General features: G+C 34.4%; 1 protein-coding gene and 2 pseudogenes across 1 annotated transcript in view; 2 read left to right on the top strand and 1 right to left on the bottom strand.

Annotated features, from left to right (window-relative positions):
• The window catches only part of NT5C2 (5'-nucleotidase, cytosolic II), a 74,725-nt gene extending 53,446 nt beyond the window's left edge, over positions 1-21,279 (bottom strand). Inside the window, 2 exon segments of the mRNA XM_039871325.1 lie at positions 4,146-4,265; positions 21,203-21,279. Coding sequence (XP_039727259.1) covers positions 4,146-4,246 — 101 coding nt within the window. The 5' untranslated portion in view covers positions 4,247-4,265; positions 21,203-21,279.
• LOC120609802 (uncharacterized) lies at positions 8,114-8,232 on the top strand (annotated as a pseudogene).
• Positions 15,974-16,092, top strand: LOC120610186 (uncharacterized; annotated as a pseudogene).
• Positions 21,280-24,082: the final 2,803 nt, after the last annotated feature.

The raw sequence follows: 24,082 nt of genomic DNA, 5'->3' as shown, positions 1-24,082 counted from the left end.
AAGCTGTTTTCATTAAGAAAGTCAACTCACAGAAATTCTTCTGTACTATAATCATCAAAACTTTAAAAGGGCAAAACTACCTCACTTCAGCATCCTGGGCACAGTCGACATGGAGATGAGATGAAAAATGTAATTGTTCCATTCTGGGATTTAGTAGATACAAATTCTAATCTATACTGATCACTATTAGAATCTAGGTGTTAAACAAAGAACTGTTTAAGAGATAACTGCATAACCTGCCTCCTTCAAGGCACTATAACATCTGAGCAGCTCTGCCTATCTTCCAACCACACAGCAAAATATATTTCAATGAAGGGTTTGGCATGATGATTACCATCAAGCTTAGAATACTCAACAACCATAATAAGGAAGTAAAAAAACAAGTCATACATTCTTAAGGCTAGTTTCTTAATAATGACACATCATTTCCATTTTGAAATTTAGAGGACTAATATTAAGCAAGAAAAAGGCTAGAAGTTAGATGTTTATTTATTTAACTAAAAATATTTAGCTTCTTCTAAAAGTGAATTCGAAGACATCACATACAATGTGCAGTTTATGATAAAAGATCACAACAGTCTGCCTGATTTAGTCAATGATAAATTACCAACTCTGATAAATGTCTTTAATAAAAACCCTGGAAACAGAATACTCTTAATTGACTTAACTAGAAAACTAAAATAAATGTCTTCTAAAAGGTTTCTATTTAAAATTTTTAATTAACAAAAGCAAATATCTATAAGAGTTCAAGAACCCAATTTTTTATGTTAAAAGTTTTGTAATATGCTACAATATTAAACCTTGATGACATAAGGTTCAGTGAAATAAACCAGTCACAAAAAGACAAATGTTGTATGATTGTACTTATATGAGGTACTTAGAATAATCAAAATCATAGACAGAAAGTATAATGGTGGTTGTTTGCCAGGGGCTGGAGAGAGGGACGAATGGGGAGTTACTGTTTAATAGGTATAGAGTTCCAATTTTATAAGATGAAAGAGGTATGGTTATGGATGGTGGTGATGTGGCTGCACAACAATATGAATGTATTTAAAACCACTGAACTGTACACTTAAAAATGGTTAAGATGGTAAATTTCGTGTTTTGTATACTTTACCACAATAAAAAGAAAAGTTTCAAATGATCTAAAAAATTCAAACCTTTGAAGATGCTTTTACTATTGTTTCTATTATTTCCGATTGCACTCAATTATATGAAGAATGTAGGGTGCAAACCCTGTCTAAAATCTTCCAGGAAATATCATTCCAAATGAGTCAGTAGTACACTCAGGCTATGACATACTAAATGCAATTAGGACACTTGATGTTTACTAGATGATCTCTCTTCATTGCGTAATTCTAGCCCTTGTTTCCATGAATAAATGTTACATCATAACCAAATATACACTTTACAGAATGAAGACTAAGCAAATAATTGAACAGAAAGTATAAAACACCTTTCTATACATAAATCTCTCCCAACTGCATATGTTGTTTTATTTATACAGATACACATAAACACTCTGTTTTACACTTTAATTTACACTTATCTAGCAACATGTCTCATATATTACAGAGAATCATTAGTACCACTGACTGATTTTGAGTCTTCATGCCTTGATGACCCTGAAATGTTTTTACTTTTTCAGGGTTTAAGGAGTAACAAACAGCAGCCTAAACATCTAGAAATGCTACATAGTCTGATATTTCTACTTAATAGAGTTAAATTTGTTATGAAATATCTTGTTTCTTTTGAATAAACACACACCAGAGAATTGTCATGAGTGTTGAAATTATGACCAGGACTGGGAGTTTGTTCAGTAAATGCTCAGCCTGTTTTCACTTGTGGATCAGCTGATTAAAGATTCTAACGTGCAGTTGTGGAACATAAGCTAAGCTCCCAAGTAAGCAATTATTAATTGATAATTATTAAGTTCAAAGCAAAAAAAAAAATTTTTTTATTGAGTCTAGAGCTTTCGAAGTTAGAAGAAACTTATTTAATCCTAACTCTTTACAAATGAAGAAACCACTACCCAGAGAGGCAAAATGGCCTCCCTCCACAACCCAAGATCACAATTTCACAAAATGTGAACCCAACTCTTCTGACTCTGGCTCCAATTGTTTACTTTTTTCATTGCTTAGAACTGATTTCAGAGACAACATTATAATCTTGTATTTTGTCATCTTCACGAACGTTCCTACATCCAATGTATCATAAATATATTCTGTATATGACTCTTAAGACTTTCACATTTTTAAAGGAGATATATACAATTGTGTGCATTTCCTGTAGATGTTGATTATTAAAATTATGTACAAAACTCAATATAAATTAAATTTTTTGGTTCAGTGGAGCATAACACTAGTATAAATATGTCTTATCTTTCTTTCCCTGGTAGATTTGCATTGCTAAGTGATCAAAAAACTGTGGAGGCCATAAAACAAGGTAAAAAGGTATACTGCCTAGAGTGGGATGGATTAGGGCTTCTACCTTGCCAAGACAGAGATTTGTTTGTTAGCCCACATGTTTAATTTAGGTCACATTTTTGAGCTCCAAGAGAGTAGTACGTGAAATATAAAAATGTGCTGGATGAAGCGAAAAATAATGGTTTCCATTGCATGAAGCTGTTTTTCAACCCTTTCAACAAATACTTGAAATTGTTTTGGGTGCAAAGAAAACATAAAACTCCTTTGACCAAATCAAATCAAGAAAATATGAGTGTTCCCAATAAATATAACAAACAAAAAGAAAAAGCAGAATAAAAGATTATTTGGAATTTGGAAAAGGCAGTACTCATGTTTCAAACTCAGAGTACAAAAATTAGCACATTTTGGGAGGGTCAGGGTTCACTATTTGCAACCTTTTAAGAATGTGACACAGGTTGGCTAGAAAGTTATCAGAAAAAGTGATAAAAGTTTGTACATATCATGAATTGATTTGAATATAAAGATTTTTATTTTGAAAGTCTTTTTTATCAAATTATCTCAAAAGTTTTCAAAAGATTATTATGTAGTACAAGTAATACTTATAATATTTATCCTTACATTATTTTTTTCATAATATAAATATTAATATTATAGTAAGTTTTTAAAAAGCTACATAGTAAGAGACCTACCATCAGGGAAATGTCACCAGCCTACTTTAAAAACCAACTATTGATACAATAATTAACTTTAAAAACATTCACTATCAAGTAACTATTTCCTTCAAGATATTAATTCTCCTGAAATACTAAAATTTTACCTAATTTGGACCTAGCTTTCCATACAGAGAAGAATGGAATCAGAATAATTTTTTTGTCAGAATTATTTTAACTTATCTGTATAAACAAGTTTAGACATCTTTCCGGAAAGATTTTAAAAGTATTTCCTCTTTCCTGTAGCCTAAAAACAGATGAGTAATTATGAGTTGTTGCAGACTTCCTGGAGTTTCCATGCAACTTTTCAGCACAACCAATACACCAGCATTTCTACTGATTCCTGGCTTTCCTCAGAATGGGAGGCAAAGATAGTTCTAGTAGAGCCAGATCTTTCTATTCTATAAATTCACAGAAAGTATAAACTTCTAACTTCTAAAAACAAATGATTCCTAAATGCAGTACCTATTTCCAAGTATCTTAGCTACTTAAGATTTAGGTAGAAGCAACCATTGAATTGAATTTATTAAAAGTGGCAAATAAACTGAAAATACATTTTAAACACTTAAGGAGAAAATGAATTAGAGAAAATTTTAAAGTCTTAATATAAAAAAATACTGCTAATACCCAGAGTTGCTCACATTTAATCTAACATGCAGGAGCTGACACAATTTAAAAAATCTAGTTCAAAATTATAATGTTTGTAGTAAATGTCAATTAAGTATTTCAGTCTTACTAAGGGACAATTTTCCAGCAGCTGAAAACTGTGTCCTTAGTGACTTTTATTAATAAGCAGCAGTGAGAAATATTAAATAAGTCAGCAGCAGCAGTTTAATGTACTAGTGGTTAAAAGGCTGGACTTTGGACTGGGTTTGAACCATAAACTACCGATATGATCTAGGGAATTTATTCTAATTTCTCTGTACATTAACTTAATCATCTGCAAAATGAAGATAATATGTACCCACTTTATATAGCTGTTTTGAGGATTAAAACACAAAACACTCACCGATGATAGGCTTCTCGCCGATACTTTTTCAGGGCATGCTTATCCATGTTAGCAGGCATATCTGCTGCATTCTGTAACCGATCACTCCAAGAGGTTGTCATTTTAATTGTATGCTGAATTCTAGAAAAGAAAATCAGTACTGTAATTTAGTAGCTTAATGTTGGTATCTTTATGCTGATATTTGATTTTTTTAAAAACTCAGAAATACTCTAAGCTTGCAAATTGCCTGATATAATTATCTATTTAAATATATTGAACATGGTAAATTTACTGAAAAATATACTGACATTTCTAAACTATGTAAATTTAGAAAAATAATTTCATATTACTTCTATAAAGATAATATGCATCACTTCTAAATAACTAAGCATAACAGTCGATAATACCTAACCTTAATTCTAAATTCTAGAAAAGGAACTGAGACCACAGATTTGTGGAAATACATAATTTTCAGTTAATTTTTTTAAAAGATGTATCAACAATTTTAAAAAATATTTTATTTTTCAATTAGTTGACATACAACATTATATTATTTTCAGGTGTACAACACAGCGATTAGACATTTACATTACTTACAAATTGATCATCCTGATAAATCCAGTACCCATCTATGCATATTTATTACAATACTACTATATTCCTCATGTTACACTCTACATCTCTATGACTAATTTATAACTACCATTTTGCACCTCTTAATCCCCTCCCCACTTCACTCATCCCCAACTCCACCCTAATCCAGCAACCATCAAAATGCTCTATGAGCTTCATTCTGTTTTGCTTCTTCATTTATCCTGTTCTCTAGATTCCACATATAAGTGAAATCACATGACATTTGTCTCTGCCTGACTTACTCCACTCAGCACAATACCCTCTAGGTCTATCCATGTTGTTAAAGAAGGTAAGCCTTTAATATTCTTATGGTTGAGTAATATTCCATTGTATAAATGTACCACCTCTTCTTTATCCATTCATCTACTGATGGACACCCAGGTTGCATCCGAATCTTGTTGTAAATAATGCTACAACGAACATATGGATGCGCATGTCCCTTCGAAGTAGTGTTTTGGTTTTCTTTGGATGAGTACCCAGAAGTGCAATTGCTGGGTCATTAGGCAGTTCTATTTTTAATTTTTTGAGGAAACTCTAAACTATTTTTCATAGTGGCTGTACCAATTTGTAATCCCACCAACAGTGCACAGGCATTCACTTTTCCCCACATCCTTGCCAACACCTGTTTGTTGATTTACTGATGATACTCATTCTGACAGGTGAGGTGATATCTCATTGTGGTTTTAATTTGCATTTCTCTGATGATTAATGACGTTGAGAGTCCTTTCATATGTCCACTGGCCATCTCTATGCCCTCTCTGGCGAAATGCCTATTCAGGTCCTCCACTCATTTTTTAATTGGACTGTTGGGGTTTTTTTTTTTTTGGTGTTGAGTTCTATAAGTTCTCTATAAATTTTGGATATTAACCCCTTATCAGATGTATAAACAAATATCTTCTCCCATTCAGTAGCTGCCTTTTCATTCTGTAAACATTCAAATTTTTAAAAATCTCAAACAGCATCCATAAAATTCTACCTCTTATTTTTAAAAATTAAAGAGATCTGCACAAGGTAAACCCCCTAATCTTTTTTGCATATTGACTTGCGTATTGATTAGCACACATATGGGTGAAGAAACCATCTGAAGCCTGAAAAAGAACCAGCCAAAACATTTAAAGGGAACAATCCCTGAAGGTCACACAGGCTGGAAATAGTTCCTGCCCCAATCAGCCAGTATAAAAAACCTCATCATTTACAAAGTAAAGTAGTTGGAAGGTTTTTGTGACTGTCATAGGGCAAAATTACCTAAACACTGCTCTGGTCCTGCCTACCAATGGTTAAAAGCAAAACCTTAAAGGATCAAACTGCTTCCAAGTAATTTAATCATGTCGAAAAACAAAGCTCAAGAATATTCATAGGAATACAAAAATATCCAGCACCCAAAAGGTAAAATTTATAATATCTGGCATCTAATCAAAAAGTAACAGCATTCAAGGAAACAGGAAAATATCCATAATGAGGAGAAACAAACCCGTGACACAGATGACAGACAGCATTAGTACTCGAAGATGTTAAATTGAATAAAATTAATTCAAATAAAAGTAATGCAAATAACACATCATTTAATACATAATTTATAATTAAACAAATTTCACATGTTCAAAAAAACTGGAAGATTGAAAATGATAAGTACAAGCATGAAAGATAAGAGACCCAGATCAAACATTTAGAAATGATAACCACAGTATGAGAAGAGAAATACCCTGGATAAGATCAATGGCAGATTAAACATTAAAGATCAGTGAATAGAAACTATCCAAACTAAAACAGAAAAAAGACTAAAAAAAAACAATAACAGAGCATTGGTGAGCTGTGCAATGGTTTCAAGCAGCTTAATATACATGTAATTGAAGGCCACAAAGAAAAGGAGAGAGAAGACAGAAAAAGATTTTTAAAGAAATAGTGAAATTTTTCCAAATTTAATGAAAACTATAAATCCACATACAAGAAAACTCAACAAACCCTGAGCACAAGAAACAAGAACATTACACCAAGACACATCAAAATCAAATTCCTTAGAAAGAGTGATAAAAATATTAAAAAGCAGCTACACGCAAAAGGGAGAGTGTAGATGTCATATTATAGAGTTATACACCTGAAATTTATGTTATTAACCAATGTTATCCCAATAAATTTAATTTTTTAAAGTCAGGGTAAGAAAAACTCTTACCAAAGAAGCAAGTGGTCAAATACTCAAGAAAAATTAATGAATTTCCAACTTAAAAAAAAAGCTAGAGAGAAAAAAACATTACACAGAGAAGAAAAAAAAAAGATTTCTCATCTGAAGCAGTGAAGCTAGAGGAAAGTGGAGAAACATCTTTAAAATACTAAAAGAAAAAAGTATCAACCTAAACCTCTTTATCTTTCAGGAATAAAGATGAAATAAAGACTTTTTCAGACATATGAAAAGCTGAAAGAATTCATTACCAGTAGACTAAAATTTAAAAGGAAGTCCTTCAAGCAAGAGGAAAGTAATACCAGATGGAAATCAATGTACACAAAGGAACAGGTAAATATATAAGATTTTTTCCCTTCTATTAAATCTTAAAAAAGGTAACTTTTTGAAACAAAATTAATAACCATATACTGTGAGATTTACAAAATATGTAGAAGTAAAATGTATGACAACAATAGCCCAAAAGTGAGTAAGGGCAAAACAGAAGTATGGTGTTATAAGATCCTTATAGTATACATGAAACAGTATAATATCACTTGAAAGCAGACTTTGATAAGGTAAAGATACATACCATACACCCTAAAGCAATCACCAAAATAACATAAAAACGTTATCACTAATAAGGCAAAGAGATAAAATGGAAAAAATAATCAACCCAAAATAAGATAAAGAGAGAAAAAGGAAACAAAGAACATATAGGACAAAAAGAAAAAAATAGCCATGTGATAGAATTTTACTCAACCATATTTTTAAAAAATCACATTAAATTTAAAATATTTAAACACTTCACTCAAAAAAGAAGCTGGAATGGTTATATTAGTATTAGACAAAGTATAGTTCAGATAAAAGAATATTACCAGGGATAAAAGGCCCATTGCTTAATGATAAACAAGTCAATTTATCCAGAGGACATAAAGATCATAAGTGCTTATGCACATCTAATAACAGAGCTTCAAAATATATGCAGCAAAAACAGGATTGCAAGGAAAAAGTGACAGATATATAATTACAGCTGGAGATTTCGATAGTCTCTCAATAACTGACAGAATAAGGAGGATATCAGTTAAGGATAAAAAAAAGACCAACTTGATGTAATTGACATTTATAAAACAGTCCACCCAACAACTGCAGAATATACAATCTTTTCCAGTGGAACATTTACTGAAATAAATCATATTCTGTCTACAGCCATGCCACCCTGAACAAGCCTGATCCCGTCTGATCTCAGAAGCTAAGCAGGGTCGGGCTTGGTTAGTACTTGGATAGGGGACCACCTAGGAAGACCAGGTGTTGCAGGCATAAAAAATAAAAAGGGATTGTAAACTGACAAGGTCCTTGCAATCTGTGAGGTCAAACAAGGACTGCCGCACCTAAAAATAAATAAATAAATAAATGATAAAATTAAAAAAAAAAATATTCTGGGCCACAAAAAAAGCCTCAACAAATTTTTTTTAAAAATCAAGTCTAACAAAGTATGTTCACAAGCCACAACAAAATTAAATTATAAATAACAGAAAGATAGCTGGAAAATCACCAAATATCTGAAAATTAAATAACACACTTCTACAAAACCCACTGGTCGAAGAATAATAAATCAAAGAAGAAATTAGAAATTATTCTGAACTAAATTGAAATGAAAATACATTATTAAAATTTACTGATGAGTAGGGAATCAAAATATTTCATTAAAAACATCGACTAAACACAAAAGGTGGCACTAATGCTGGAAATGAGGGACAAAAAAATGGCATATAGAAAACAAATAGTAAAATGGCAAAAATAACTTTCTTATAATTACTTTAAATATAAATGGTTTAAACTCTCCCATCAAAAGGCAGACGTTGACAGAAAGAATTAAAAAATATATATTCTAACTATATGCCGTCTACAAGAGACTCACTTTAGATCCAAAGACACAAACTAAAATTGAAATTGGAAGGATAAGAAAATACATTCTATGCATGTAACAACCAAATAGAACTGCACTGGCTATACTACTATCAGACAAATTGACTTTTAAATCAAAAACTGTTACAAGAGACATTATATTTTGACAAAAGGGTCAATTTGCCAAGAAGACATAGAAATTACAAACATATACGCACCCAGCAACAAAGCCCCAAAATGAATGAAGCAAATATTGACATAGCTCTACAAATTTTGGAGATTTCAATACCTTGCTTCCAATAATGAATATAACATCAAAGATTGAATATTGATAAGAATAAAGAGGGCTTCGGCCTGTGTCCCAGAGCATGGGGTGGAGATGTGCCAAACAATCAGAAAAAGGCATACTGAGACCTTTACACCAACCAGAGAGAGGCGTGCCCCATCATACCACATCTTGTCAGACCAGGAATAGCTAGCATAGAGATATATAAAAGCAGGAGCTTTTTTCTACTCAGGGGGCATCCCCCGAGTAGATACACTTTCGGGTATCCCTTATTGCAAGAGAGCTGTAACTGCGCTTCAATAAATCCTATTACTCTACCTCTTAAAAAAGAAAAAGAATATAGAGGGCTTGAACCACCCTATAAACTAACTAGACCTAACAAACATATACAGACCATTCCACTCAATAATAAACATTCTTCTCAAGTAGACATGGAACATTATCTAGGATGGACAATATGTTCAACCACAAGTCTCAAATATTTTTTAAAAACTGAAATTATATATAGTATCTTCTACCACAATGGAATGAAGCTAGAAATCAGTAATATAAGGAAAAATATAAAATTCACAAATGTGTGTAAATTAAACAACACACTCTTTATAGGTCAAAAAAGAAATCACAAAGAAAACTAGAAAATAGAGACAAATGGGAAAAAAAATACAACTTAACAAAACTTACAGGTTGCAGTGAAGGCAGTGACAAGAAAATTTATAGGTGTAAATGCCTTCATTGAAAAAGAAGAAACTCTCAAATCAATGACCTAACTTTACACCTTGAAGAACTAGAAGAGCAAAAAAATATGAGCAAACTAAATTCAAACCCAGCAGAAGGAAGGTAATAATGAAGATTAGAGTGGAAAGAGAGAAAGTAGAATCAATGAAACCAAAAGTTTATTCTTTGAAATGAATAAAGCTGACAAATCTTATGTTAAAATGAGTAGGAAATAAAGAGATAACATGCAAATAACTAGAATCAGATGAAACTGGGGGCATTATTACTGACCACACAGAAATAAAAATCAAACCAATAATAGATTAAATAAAAGAACAATACATCATGACCAAGTGGAGTCGATCCCCGGGACGATTTAACATTCTAAAATCAGTCAGTGTAAGTACCATAGTAACAGACTAAAAGAGAAAAGCTGTATGTTCATCTCAATAAATATAGAAAAAGTATGAAACGAAATACAACATGCTTTTCTGATAAGACCTCTGGGCAAAGTAGGAAAAAAGGAAACTTCCTTAGCATGATAACACACATCTACCAAAAACCTACAGCTAACAAATTCTAAAGGTGAAAGACTGTTTTCCCCACTAAGATCAGGAAAAAGAGATGTATAATCTCACCACTTCTACTCAACACTGTACTGGAGGGCCTATTCTAGCCAGTACTATCAGGTGCATCTCAGCATTTACAAAAATTAATTCGAAATGGATAAAAGACCTAAATGTAAAATCTAAAACTATAAAACTTCTAGCGGAAAAAAAGAAAATATTTCCTAGTGCCAACACCAAAAGCATACTCAATAAAAAAAAATTGATAAATTAGATTCCATCAAAATCTAAAACTTTTGCCCTTCAAGACACTATTAAGAGAAGGTATACCAAAAGAGACAAATTCTCCATCTGATGGAGCTTATATTTTAGTACAGGAATCAGACAGTAGCCAAATATATAATATTATATCAGGGAGTGATAAGTGGTATATGCTATAAGTCAAATAAATAAGGTGAGGAAATAAAGAATGACAATGGTCATACTGTAAAAAGGAAAACCTTGGAAGGCCTCTCTGAGGAGGTAATATTTGTTCATAGGCCTGAGTAAAATATATATAAAATAAAACAAACAATAAATTAACTTACCACAAGGTTGGCATTACAAGTCATGTTCATCTGTTTTGTACATATGGTTTATAAGAATATGAATAATACAAAATATTTAAAATGTTTTATTCCCTTAGGAAGTTTAAATATTGTCTCTACAATCTTGTTTGTATACTCAATTTGTTATAGGTGCCTTTTCATGGCTAACGGAGGACTCAAAACAAAATTACATTTTTATATTGTGTTTCCATTAAGATGTTTTCTAGCTCTCCTGTGGGGGAGGAGATAAGCTGGAGGACAATATTTTATAAATCAAGCATTTGATAAAAAGACCTGTATCCAGAATATAAAGAGCTCTCAAAGTGCAACAAGATAATCCAATTATTAAAATATAGGCAAAAGGTTTCAACAGATGCTTCATCAAAAAAGATATAGATGGCAAATAAGCACACAGAATGATGCTAGACATCATTTATCATTAGGGAAATGCAAATTACAACCACAATGAGATTCTACTACATGCCCAGGAGAACGCTTAAAATTAAAAAGATTAATCCTGCCAAATGTGATGAGGATATCAAGCAAGTAGGACTCTAACACACATTGCTGGTGAGTACATAAGAATGGTACAAGCACTTTGAAAAAGTCTGCCATTTCTTTAAAAGTTAAACTTAATATCTAGATACTATAGTCTCAGTCTTTCTACTCCTAAGTAATTATCCAAGAGAAATGAAAGCATATATTTATATAAAGGCTTGTACACAAATATTCATAGCAACTTCACTTTTAATAGAATTTTACATAAATGGAATGATATAGTATGCTTTTTTTTTCTGCTTTCACTCAGCATATTTTTGAGATTTATTTATATCGTATACCAATAGTTCATTCCATTTTATTGCAATAAATTTATAGTGACATAAAGCAGATTAGTGGTTGCCTGAAGTGGAAAAGTAAAGCGGGGAAGGGGCCCGAGGAAACTTTGGGGGTGATGTTCATTATCTTGATTATGGTCATGTTTCAAGCTGTATACATATGTCAAAGTTTATTGTACGCGCTAAATATGTGCAGATCATTGAATGTATTTATACCTCCATAAAACTGGTTTGTTTTTTTTTAAAGCCAGGCCTTTTGTTCTCTAAAAAATTAGAGGTAATTGCACTAAGAAAAAATTTCTCCCATATAATTTTATTACTTTCTTCAGATTATTTTCAGGAAAAATTCAAAGCATTTTCGTGGGTCACCCATGAACTAACAAAATATATTTTATTTTAAAAATACAACTTATAGAGAGTCTCAGCAAAGGTCCCACAAACTTTATTCAACTAAAAATGTAAACATAAATAATTAAATAAACATATTATCATTAATATGGGATAAAATCTGCCATGAAGTCTATACAGTTATGTGAAGATAAACAAGTGAGATTTTCTTAAATCATTATCTTCAAACAATTCCTCATTTGACAGTTTTCCTATGATCTTATCTAACATATCTTGGTGTTACTATGAAAGACTTTGGAACTCTTTCCAGAGTCAGTCTATCTAATGCTTAACTGTATTTCACAGTGACAATAAAATTAGAGATGATTCTTCATCATCTGGCAAAAAAGAGTTCCAATAAGTGGGTAAACATTTCATTTGTCACCACTTTACAGTGTCAAGTTAAGAGTATCTTTTTTGGCAAAGTATAGCAGTAAGTGACTAATACTGAAGAAAAGGCTCAAATTTTAATTCCCTTCAAACAATAGTGGTAGTTAGATAATTCTTTGTTTCAGTACAAAATATCCAGCCTGCAAAGTAGTAATATCTGAAGAGTAACAACTGAAATGAACTCTCAAGCATTTAAAATAGTGTCCTCTTCCACTTTAAAAATATTTTATAGGCAAACGTTTAAAATAGTATCCTCTCCTACTTTAAAAATACTTTATAGGCAAAACATAACACAGTTCCCTTCACCGTTAACGTCACCCTCCCCCAAAGAAAGGGAAACCAGCTGCTCCAACAGCTCCAGGCAACTGCTGAAAACAGGAAGCAAAGAGTAACTGAAACTGTAGGGTCAGCCTAGTTAGCAATCTGGAGCTTGGCTAGTTTAACATCTGCAGCCTGGTTAGCAAAGCCATTTTAAATGTGCGTTTCAGGTCATGTCAGTAATTAACTTGAAAATAAGTGAGTAGCACTTAAACACAATACTTAGCACAGGTCTATCAGGCAAAGTATTCAATAAACATGGCAGTTTAAATCAAATATTCATTTTTCAATGGAATAAGTGTGTCGAGATAGAGGAGGTAATGCTAACAGTAAATATGAACACTCAGTGTTTAACTAAACTTCACTGGAATTTATTTTGTGTTTGAAATATAAAGCTTGAAATTTATAAGTTTTATAATCAACCATTCTCATTTTAAGAACACTGAACAATGCTCTGAAACCTAAATGGAAAGAATGACTTTGAACAGTTTCTTCAAATTTTCTCACCAACCTGAAATTTATTGTGATCTTAATACTTTTAATTGCATATTATATATATATATATATATATGTAATTTTATATACTAGTTTATTTTAGAGAAACTAGTTTATTTTATAGAAAAAGAAAAGTTAAGGCTATATCCTCCATCTGTATGCCTGATATCATACGAAGTAGGCAGGTTTGACACATAGGCCTTGATAATTCTAAACTTTGACATGTAAGCAAGTAAATAGTTTTAATACTTTTAAATAGTTCATAAGTTTTTGTTCATTTTTCATTTCACTATTCTTATTCAGAATTCTTTGCAACATTCGTCCTAAGTTGCCCTATCAAAGGCCTAACAAATTCCAACTAATAAAATCGCACTTATCTACCCACACATCTCATTGCTATCCTCTTACCCCGCTTATTATTTTTTTGCACATTAACACTTCTAGACATAATGTACTGGCAGTTGTGTTTACTGTCAGTTCCTTCCTCTAAAATGTAAGCTCCATGAGAGTAAAACTTATTTTGTTTGCTACTATATCCCCACCAAGCTCCTTGAACAAGTCTTGATCCATACAGGAAGAAATAACTCTTAAACTTCGACATATGAACTCTTTGCCTTTCAGAAGCTAATTCTGTATAAGCCTGGAAATGCAACGATATTGCACAAATTCCTTTTAACTCTCTAAATGAATCTCTGTGTAATCTTACCGTTGGGGTTCAGAAATGCATAAGATTCTTGGCTTTATTAATGTAATATTTTGTTAACATTTCAACATCAGGCCTTAGAACAAAGAGTTCCTTGTTCACTGATGGAAAATTAACCAGAGAAGAGATCTTGTCAAGAGAGAAATGCAGTACCTGTTGCCTTACAATTTGTTTTTCTTCTTCAAGCAACATGCTCCAATCTCTAGTCTGAAATTGTAACTAGAAAATATAAATTAATTTCTATGCTCCCAATGTTTCAAAAATATACAAAAAAAGACTTGAACTTTGTTGTATTCTTCAGAACATTCTACTGCTGCTACTCCTAGAATTCCATTACCTCTGCCATACCACACAGGATGCTATATATTTGTTCTATATCAGCATATTAATGTTGCTTCTGAGTGATACTAGATCTTCAGTAACAGGGTTGTTGACACAAAGAAATGAGAGCATGTAAAGAAAACATTTTAAAAGGTTGGGCTTGAGGATATGCAGTATGCCACCTATTTCTTCAAAATACTGCTATAATTAAAGACTTTCAAAAACATTAAGGTAACAGAGCCAAACAGTTTTTATGTTCAGCAAATATATAATACTTTGAGCCTTTAGTAATGATTCTTAAATATTATTTTAAAAAGCAAGTAAATTCTGCTTTATTTCCAAAATAACTCATTCTCTTACCAAAGAGCTCCTGCTCTTTGTTCTAGCTGTTATCTTTCCTCTTACAAAATAAAAAGAGAAAAATCAGAAAGAAGTAATCACCATAGTATCTCCACCATTTTGTATATAAACTCACATTTATGGTTTAGTCTACATATTTGGTAAAAAGTCAGAGACATGCATGAGTTCAATGCCTTAATAAGGCTAACATAATAGCTAACATTTATTTAGTGGTCACTTTTTTTAATGTTTATTCTAAACTCTATACATATTTTATCTAATTGACTTCTCACAACGGTATAAATTAGATACTATTATCTCCATTATACAATGAAGCAAACAGCATAGGGAAGTTAAAATAATTTGACCAAGGTCACAGAATTATATCTATGGTGAAATGTGCAGATTCTGGAGTCACAATATGTGGGTTCAAAACCTGGCTCGAGCATTCATGAGCTCTATGACTGAACGAATTATACAATCACTTCGGTTTCTTTCACTCCAAATTCCACTCCAGATTCAGGTGCTAAGATCAGCGGCTGACACACTGACCTTAATAAATTATTATTTATAATGCTAGAGCCCATGGTGTTTAATATCTACAGACTCTGTACACTGTAGTACTTTATGTTTGGAGGAACATTATAATAGCTTTTTACTTTCAGAGTCAAAATTTTAGAGTACCCATTAGGTATAATTCACAATTTTTTTCACGTCGAACTTATTTATCCTAAATCTAACTTATTTATTCTAAATCCAATCTACTATCTGTAGGTTTATTTCTTTTTTTCCTGAAAGTTCATAGTTCCACACAAAATTATCTCATCAAACCTACTGTAGAAATAAAAAACTCCGGGCTAAATATATGGCATTTACTGACTTCAGATTTGTTAAAGGTGGTAATGCTTAGTCTTCAAATTACATCTTGGTCTTATTTACAGTGTGACACCAGTTAAATTCTTATAGATGTGTCTTAAAATTCTTACAATTTTGATATAGAATGTTTGAGCTGTTTCAACCTATACACTTTTAGATGGTTTCTTAACAGCTCTAAAACGTATACTAGAGATACACAAATGTCTAACTGAATTCTAACATGACTAGTTAAAAACAAGTTTGCCAAATGTTTTTCAAGGATAACTAGTAAAATACATGTAATACTCATCTTTACAGACAAATTACTTTAGACAAAATACTATAGAATAATAAGAGTCTATGGCCATGCCGCCCTGAAAACGCCTGATTCTAGGTGATCTCGGAAGCTAAACAGGGTCAGGCCTGGTTAGTACTTGGATGGGAGAACACCTAGGAAGACCAGGGGCTCTAGGTGTTTAAAAAAAAAAAAGAAAAGAAAAGAAAATGGTGTAAAGCATTCAGACTATAACATATAACTCTAGATTTTCATTTTCTATAACATTCTGGCTCAGATTTAAAGCCTAACAAAAAGTTGTCGTGTCCTTATGAAGTTAGTAATTTTATGACAAATACAATGACAGAAAAAGAATATGTAAGACAAAAGTTAACTAAAAACTACATTAAAGGTAGACTAAGCCAAAACAGTAACAGCATCTATAAACCTAAATATGAAAAGCAAAATCATATAACTTTTAGAAGAAAATAGAAATGAACAGTCTTATGACATCAAGGTAGTGAAGGCTTTCTTGGATTAAAGACAACACAAACCATAAAAGATAGACAACTATTAAAATCTAAAGCTTATTCCTACAGAATCATTTCATCTGAATCTAAACATGAGGAAATGATCAAATTCAAACTGAGGGACATTCTGCAAAACTGGCCTGGACTCTTCAAATATATCAATTTTATGTAAACTAACAAAAAGCTAGGGACTTGTTGTGGACTGAGAGAAACTAAAGGGAAAAAAAAGTATCTAAAGGGACATGGCAACTAAGTGCAATTCATGATCTGTGACCAGATCCTGGACCAGGGGTAGGGTTGGAGAATAGCTATAAAGTCATTATTGGTACCACTAAGATAGTTTTAATACATACTGGATATTAACTAATAATGCTGCATCCATGTTAAACGTAATAACTGAATTGTAGTTTTGAAGGACATCCTTGTTCTTAGGATAGTCAAATAGATCTTTTGAGATGTGAAGTGTCATGATGCCTGCAACTTACTTTTAAACGGTTATGGAAAAAAATATACATATGAAAGATAAAGTAAATATGTCAAATGTTAACAACCAGTGAGTTCAGGTGAAAGCTATACATGTACTCATGGAACTATTATCGTAGTTTTCTGTAGAATTAAAAACTTTCAAGTAAAAAGTTGAAATGAAAATGTAAAACTTCTGTACAACAAAAAGAGAAACCATATAGTAAGATATTTGCAACACCATAACTAAGAGAGGATTAGTATAGAGGGCTACAAACCAATGATGAAAAAGTAAAGAAGCCATCAGAAGAAAGAATGAAGGATATAAATAACAATTTGCAGAAAAGGAAGCTCTATAATAAATAGATGTAAAGAAGTTCAACCATACTTATAATCAAGGAAAAGCAAATTAAAATGAAATTTAATTTTATTTAAAATGTAAAAGTCTGACAGTATCAGTGCTTATAAAGATATAGGAAAATGGGAACTCTCTCAACTTGCTAACGGGAATTGTGTATTCAGTATTTTGGAAAATAATTTGGCATTATCTAATAAAGATGAAGATCCTCATACCATACATCTACGACTTCCCTAGGCTTAGAATTCTGTCTCGAACATGTAAACAAGACAACACTTCCAAGAATGTTTATTACAGTACTGTTAATAATAGCAAAAAAGTCAGAAACACCTAAATATCCATAAATAAACTAATTTATGCATATAATAGAATACTATAGAGCAATCAAGATAAATGAACTAAAGATACATCCATCAACATGGATATACGTCAAAAAACAATGCTGAACAAAAAAGCAAGTTGCGGAATCATATGTACATTAAACAAGAGTATATGTACTTTTATGGACATATACATATCAGTAAATGAATAAAAATATTATGGGAATAATAATTACCAAATTTATGATAGTGTTTACCTCTAAGGAGAGGGCAAGAGTGGGGAAGCGGATAGCAGAGATTCAATTGCACCTATAATTTTATCCCTTTAAAAAATACATATTGAAAAGAGACCACGCAGTTAGAAAAGAGGGGGACTCACACAAACTAAATATGATGGTCTATAATTATATGATCATTACATTTTTTCTGTTTGAAATATTTCATATTTTAAAACAAATTTGAATTAAAACATTAGAGACCTCATTAAAACACATATTCCACTGGACACCTGAAATGGAAACATACTAATACCCACAAACTTATTGATACATATATATATATATTTTTTAAGCAATTAAACTTCAGGCACCAGATTTGTCTTCTCTTTCCAAGCAGACCCTGACATAGCAGACTTTTTCTTTTCACACTCTAAATAATGCTTCCCAACCAAGAGAGTCACACAAAAGGTAGGAACAAATAGTTTGATAATAAGTCAATTTAATATTTCTGATTCTATATTCTACCTAAAAAGGCGGTAGTTTTGCTGCTCTGCTGGCAATTTCACTATTTTTATTGGTTTGTTGCTAAAGTTGTTTTCCATTAAAAAAGAAAGAAATAGCAGCCACTGCAAACTCTGATAATCAAAGAACAAATTCCAAATAGTAAAAAGTTATATCAGATTGACTATGTCACATAACAAGAACCTTAGCACTCCATAATAATTTGCTGTATCGACTTCCTTAAAGCAAATAACTTTTTCAGGTCTGAACCTAAATAATAAAACAAACACCAACTACTCATTTAAAAAAAGTTATCTTACTTCCTTCATTCTGCTCTATCTGCAAGAAATCCATGTAGCCTATCTTATAGCTTACTAGAATTTCTCTCCAGCTATATGTTGTACTATTGCTCTACCAAACCATTTACCACTAAACCCTCAATATACCCACTTTTGCATCTTCTTATTCTCAAGTGTCACTTTCTATGTCTTCCCTAATCCCACCAACCTACAGTAATCTTTCCACTCTGAACCAAAAAATAGTAATAGCTAACATAGAGAATTTAATATGTCTCGGTATTGCTTCAATGGAATTATCCCATTTAATCATACAATCCTGTGAAATTTGTTCTAGTCTTCTCTTTTTCATGGTGAAACTGAGTGAGGCTCTCTAAGGTTACGTTCTCCAAGGTTGCATGGATACAGGTGACAAGCGAGCTCTCAAATCCAGACTTCAAAATTCAAGGGCTTAAACATGTGATGCTGTCTCCCGGCTCAAGGTATTGCCTGCCTTTACTATTCATATGTCACTTAACATATGCCCTGTGAATTTAACATTTATGTTCATAGATGCTGTCTAGACAGCTCGAAATATTACATTCATTCAACAAAAATTTACTGAAATCCTGTATGCCATGCTTTGTTGACTACTAGGCTTAAAAGCATGTTACAGAGCTGCTTCAAATGAAAAGATGAACTCTCTAGATACATGGACATCCCAGAAATATGGGTAAAGCACAAAATTAATAACAATATGTACACAGCAAGTATAACTACATAAAAACTATGTTTAGATAAGAACTGGAAAAGAGCATAACCAAATATGAGAAAGTTGGTTTTAACTATTTCATCAAATTAAGCTTTTTAATAAGAGTGAAGCAACAAAAAGACATTAAAATTAAGTAGTGCATTTTGTGTGCTTTCTTTTCCCATATAACAGCAGAAATACCCTAGAGACAGATGAATGAACATTCCTCATAATGTTCCAATGTAACTTGGCTTTCTTTAGGCATATACAACTGATGTCACTAGACAGTAAAACTTGCAGACACTCTAGGTTAATAGTATCTATATAAATCTTCCTACAATTATAAACTCTTGGGAACTTGTAGCTGATTGCAAATTTTCATATAATGGAATCAAATCTTTAAACACAATGAAACCTTGCAGAATATCTCCTTCAGCCCTCTCACTTTACAAATTAGTTGATTATTAAATTCTAAAATTTAAATTCTGAATTAATGAAATACAGCAACCTATACTGCTGAAATGTACTGGCTTATATTGCAATAGAAATGTATTTTAGAAATAAAGTCTATGTGTGCTACCTTCAGCCCACCATGTGGATTTCTGATTTTAATTACTGTGTCTTCCTGAACTTAACCTCTTCAGGCCTGGATATCTTCATTTAAGATAAATTCTAACCACTGTTGAAGGTCATAGTAAATATTTAAAAGACCTCAACAACATTAAGTTGCCATAGTAAATGACACTTTTAATATTCTTTCACAACGGAGTTTGCATCCGCTGCCTTAAAAGGTAAAATGAACAGTATATTATATTCCTCATGAACCTGTCCGCACAAGGACAGGGGCGCGCGCGCGCGCGCACACACACACACACACACACACACACAAAACCCTAAGATGGTGCCACGGCATTGCAGAGTACTGTACTTTACTGTACAACCCTCAAACCTGACGGCCCTAAAGCCGAAAGCATGGAAAAACAATAAATCTGACACCAGCTCTACCTACTGCTTTCAAAAGCTTGACGCCTACTGGAGTCAAACCCCCAAATTGTGCTTGCAACTAATGGTTCTGGACTCAGATCTGAATCTCACTCTCTGCTCGCCGGCTTCAGGGGTCCCCAAGAAAAGTAAAGGGGCTGACCGCCACTGAACAGCTGACTTTGGAGCCATTTAGAAATAAGCATATTTTTATTGCGGCTTGCAATTCGATGTAAGCTTTCCAGGAAGTGCTGCAAACGACAAAACTGGCATGCGGTCTATCAAGTTGGCAACTCGTTGTGATTCTTGCTAAAAGGCCGTCAACCCTGCATCCTACCACAGCGACCGCTAGCTCCCCGGAGTCGACCTGGAACGCGCAGGCGGTAGGAAGCCCTGTTAAGAGAGGCAGAAAGGGTGGCCTCTAGTGCGGACGGGGGGACGCCTGGCGTCGGCCGGAAAAAAAATAGGCAGAACTTAGTAAAGGGGTGTCTCCCTGGGGCGGGATGGGGGCTGCCACCAGTGAGAAAGAAGAGCGGGGTGACGCGGCGAGACTGGCAGAGCAGGCGAAGGGCCGCGCTCCGAGGCTAAGGCAAGTCCCAGCGAGCCTACAGCGGGAAAACAATGGCGCAAGCGTGACGTGGGGCCAGAGGCGTCGCCGCGGCGCAGAGGGGCTGCGCTGAGATAGGGACGACCCGGGGCAGGGGGGCGTGCGGAGACGCGGTGTGGAGTTCCCGGGTACGCAGGCGAGCGCTCGGACGGAGAGGGGCCTGAGGGGCGCAGCGGCCCGGATGAAGACCGGGCCAGGGCTTGCGACGGCCCCGGCTCCGGGTCGCGCGCTCCGTCGCGCACCCTTCTCCCTCTCTTGCTCGCTCACCCGCTCCTTCCCCTCCCGCCCGCGGGTCCCGCCGCACTCACCGACCCGCCGCACGGCAGCAATCCCAGCGCGCAACTGCCGCAGCCGCTTCCGCGCGCGCCCTCCTTGTCCCCGCCACCCAGGCCCCGCCCCCAGCTCGCGCCCGGCCAGGGACCGGCGCGCTGTTCCGTCCCCTGGCTTCGCCGCAGAACAGGGCCGCGCGACGCTCCCTGGCCACGCTACCCGAGAGAAGCAACGATGTCGGCCTGCGCCTCGGTCCCTCGCAAGGGTTTGGGGATCTTCAAACAGCAAAATGTCTGTTGTTGCCCAGCTCTGGAATGACGCACGTAGACAGCCCTTACGTGTCTTTTAGGTTTACATTCCTGGGCTTTCTGCCCCGGACTACCTCGCCTCGCTTCTCTACCTACACTCCAAAGCATTCCGTTTTTGGGGGGTGTGGGTAGGGGGCGGAAATGGGGCATCCTTTCTCCCAGTGACAGAATCTTCTAGACAAATGGACTTCTAGGCCCCTCAGGTCCAGACCCCTACATCACGCTTGAATCCCGTTGATGACCAAAAGTACTGAATTTGGAGTATGTTAGATGGGTTGGAATCCCAGTTTCAGCATTTACAAATTGTTTGACTTTGGTTGGATTATCAAACGTCACTATACCTAGTTCCCTCATCTGTAATACAGGAATAGATAACAGTAGTACCTACAGTGTAAGGTATTGACAGGATGAAAGATAATAAAGGGAAGTTGAGCAGTTTTTCATATGCCTATTGCCATGTGTATGTCCTCTTTGGAGAAATGTCTGTTCAGGTCCTCTGTTCACTTTATTTGTATTCCGGTATCTGGGTTTTTTGTTTGTTTGGTAAGTTGTACAAGTGCCTTATGTTTTTTTATTATTAACTCCTTATCAGATGTGTCATTGGCAAACATCTTCTCTCATTCAGTAGGTCGTCTTTCATTTTGTTGATTGTTTCTTCTGCTGTGCAAAACTCTTTAGTTTGATGTAGTCCCAATTGTTTAGTTTTTCCTTTGTTTCCCTTGACTGAGGAGGCATAGCCCAAAAAAGTATTACTAAGAGCAACATCGAAGAATTTATTGCCTATGTTTTCTTTTAAGGGTTTTATGATTTCAGGGCTTACAGTTAAGACTTTAATCCATTTTGAGTTTATTCTTGTATATGGTGTAAGAAAGTGGTCCAGTTTCATTCTTTTGCATCTGTCTGTCCAGTTTTTCCAGCACCATTTATTGAAGAGACTGCCTTTACCCCATTGTATATTCTTGCCTCCTTTTTCATAGGTTAATTGACCAGCTAGGTGTAACATCCCTAATCATCAGAAAATGCCAATTAAAACCATAATGAGGTATCACCTCACACCTATCAGAATGTCTAGCATCAATAAATCAGCAAACAACAGGTGTTGATGATACCTGGAGAAGAGGGAACCCTCATGCACTGTTAGTGGGACTATAAATTGGGGCAGCCACTATGGAAAACAGTATGCAGATTCCTCAAAATATTAAAACTAGAACTACCACATAACCCAGCAATTCCATTTCTGGGTGTTTTTCCACAGAAACCCAGAACACTAACTCAAAAAGACATATGCACCCCTGTATTCACTGCAACATTATTTACAATAACCAAGATATATAAGCAACCTAAATGTTCATTGATAGACAAATGGATAAAGATGATGTGGTACATATATACAATGGAATATTACTCATCCATGAAAAAGAATAAAATCTTGCCATTTGCAACATGAATGGACCTACAGGGTATTATGCTAAGTGAAATAAGTCAAAGAGACAAATACCATGTGACTTCACTTATGTGTGGAATCTAAACAAAATAAACGAACAAGCAAATCAGAAACAAACTCATAGATACAGAGAACATTTTGATGGTTGCCAGATGGAAGAGGGGTTGGGAGGATGGGTGAAAAAGGGGAAGCATTTAAGAAGGACAATTGCCAGTTATAAAAACAATCATAGGGATATAAAGTATACCATAGGGAATATAGTCAATAATATTGTAATAACTATGTATGGTGTCAGGTACGAGACTTATCGGGCTGATCGTAAGTTATATAAATGTCTAATCACTATGTTGTACTCCTGAAACTAGTATTTTTAAAAATTTCTTTAAAGATGATAGAGTGAAGGTCTTCAACACAGTCCTGGAACATAGCGCTCAAAAAATGTCAGTTATTAATCAACTGCCCCATCCAGCCACACACCCACTACCAAACTGCATCTGCAAGAAAACTCCTCATTGATAGATTATTTACAGAGCAAAGGCATTCCTTGGTCTCAGCATCTCTGACCAGGTCTCAGCAGTTCTGACCAGTTTGTAAAGTGTTTCTGAAATTTCCACCCTCTGGCTCAAGTCCTATCCCTTGGAGCCTCAGAGAACCAACAGATCTAATCTCTCTTGACCTTCTACTTTTCAGATACTTAAAGACTTCTGCCTGAAGTCTTATTCCAGTCCATGATCTCCCATTCCTTCCATTGTTCCTCCTTCACCCTGGTTTTAAAGGTCTTTGTCCTAATACTCCCCAGCACCTAGTTGGTCTGAGTATGTCAACCAAGACTGAACCAAATTGTGGCACTATCAGAGCAAAGCAGGACTGTAGCTGCTTCTTTGTAGGACTTATTGCTATGCATTCATGCAATGAAGTCCTTGGCACCTGCACTATTGACCCACTGAGCCTGCAGTCAACTAAAACCTCCAAAATGTTTTAATACGTGCTCTTCTGGAGCATTTCTACCCTCTCTTGTGTTTTTGAGCCAACTTCAGGTCAGGTCAGCTGAGGACAGGCTTTGGGCCTCTTACCAACTAGATTTTTCAGGATATGTGGAAAAAAGGAATAGGAGTTGGAAGTTAGTCCAAAACCATCACCACCCAAGTGCATTTGGAAAAAGTTCA

The sequence above is a fragment of the Pteropus medius genome, unplaced genomic scaffold (genome assembly GCF_902729225.1).
Source record: "Pteropus medius unplaced genomic scaffold, Ma_sr-lr_union100, whole genome shotgun sequence".
In the NCBI taxonomy this organism is placed as follows: Eukaryota; Metazoa; Chordata; class Mammalia; order Chiroptera; family Pteropodidae; genus Pteropus; species Pteropus medius.
The sequence above is the reverse complement of the archived record's forward strand: the minus strand, read 5'-3'. Positions and strand labels throughout refer to the sequence as shown.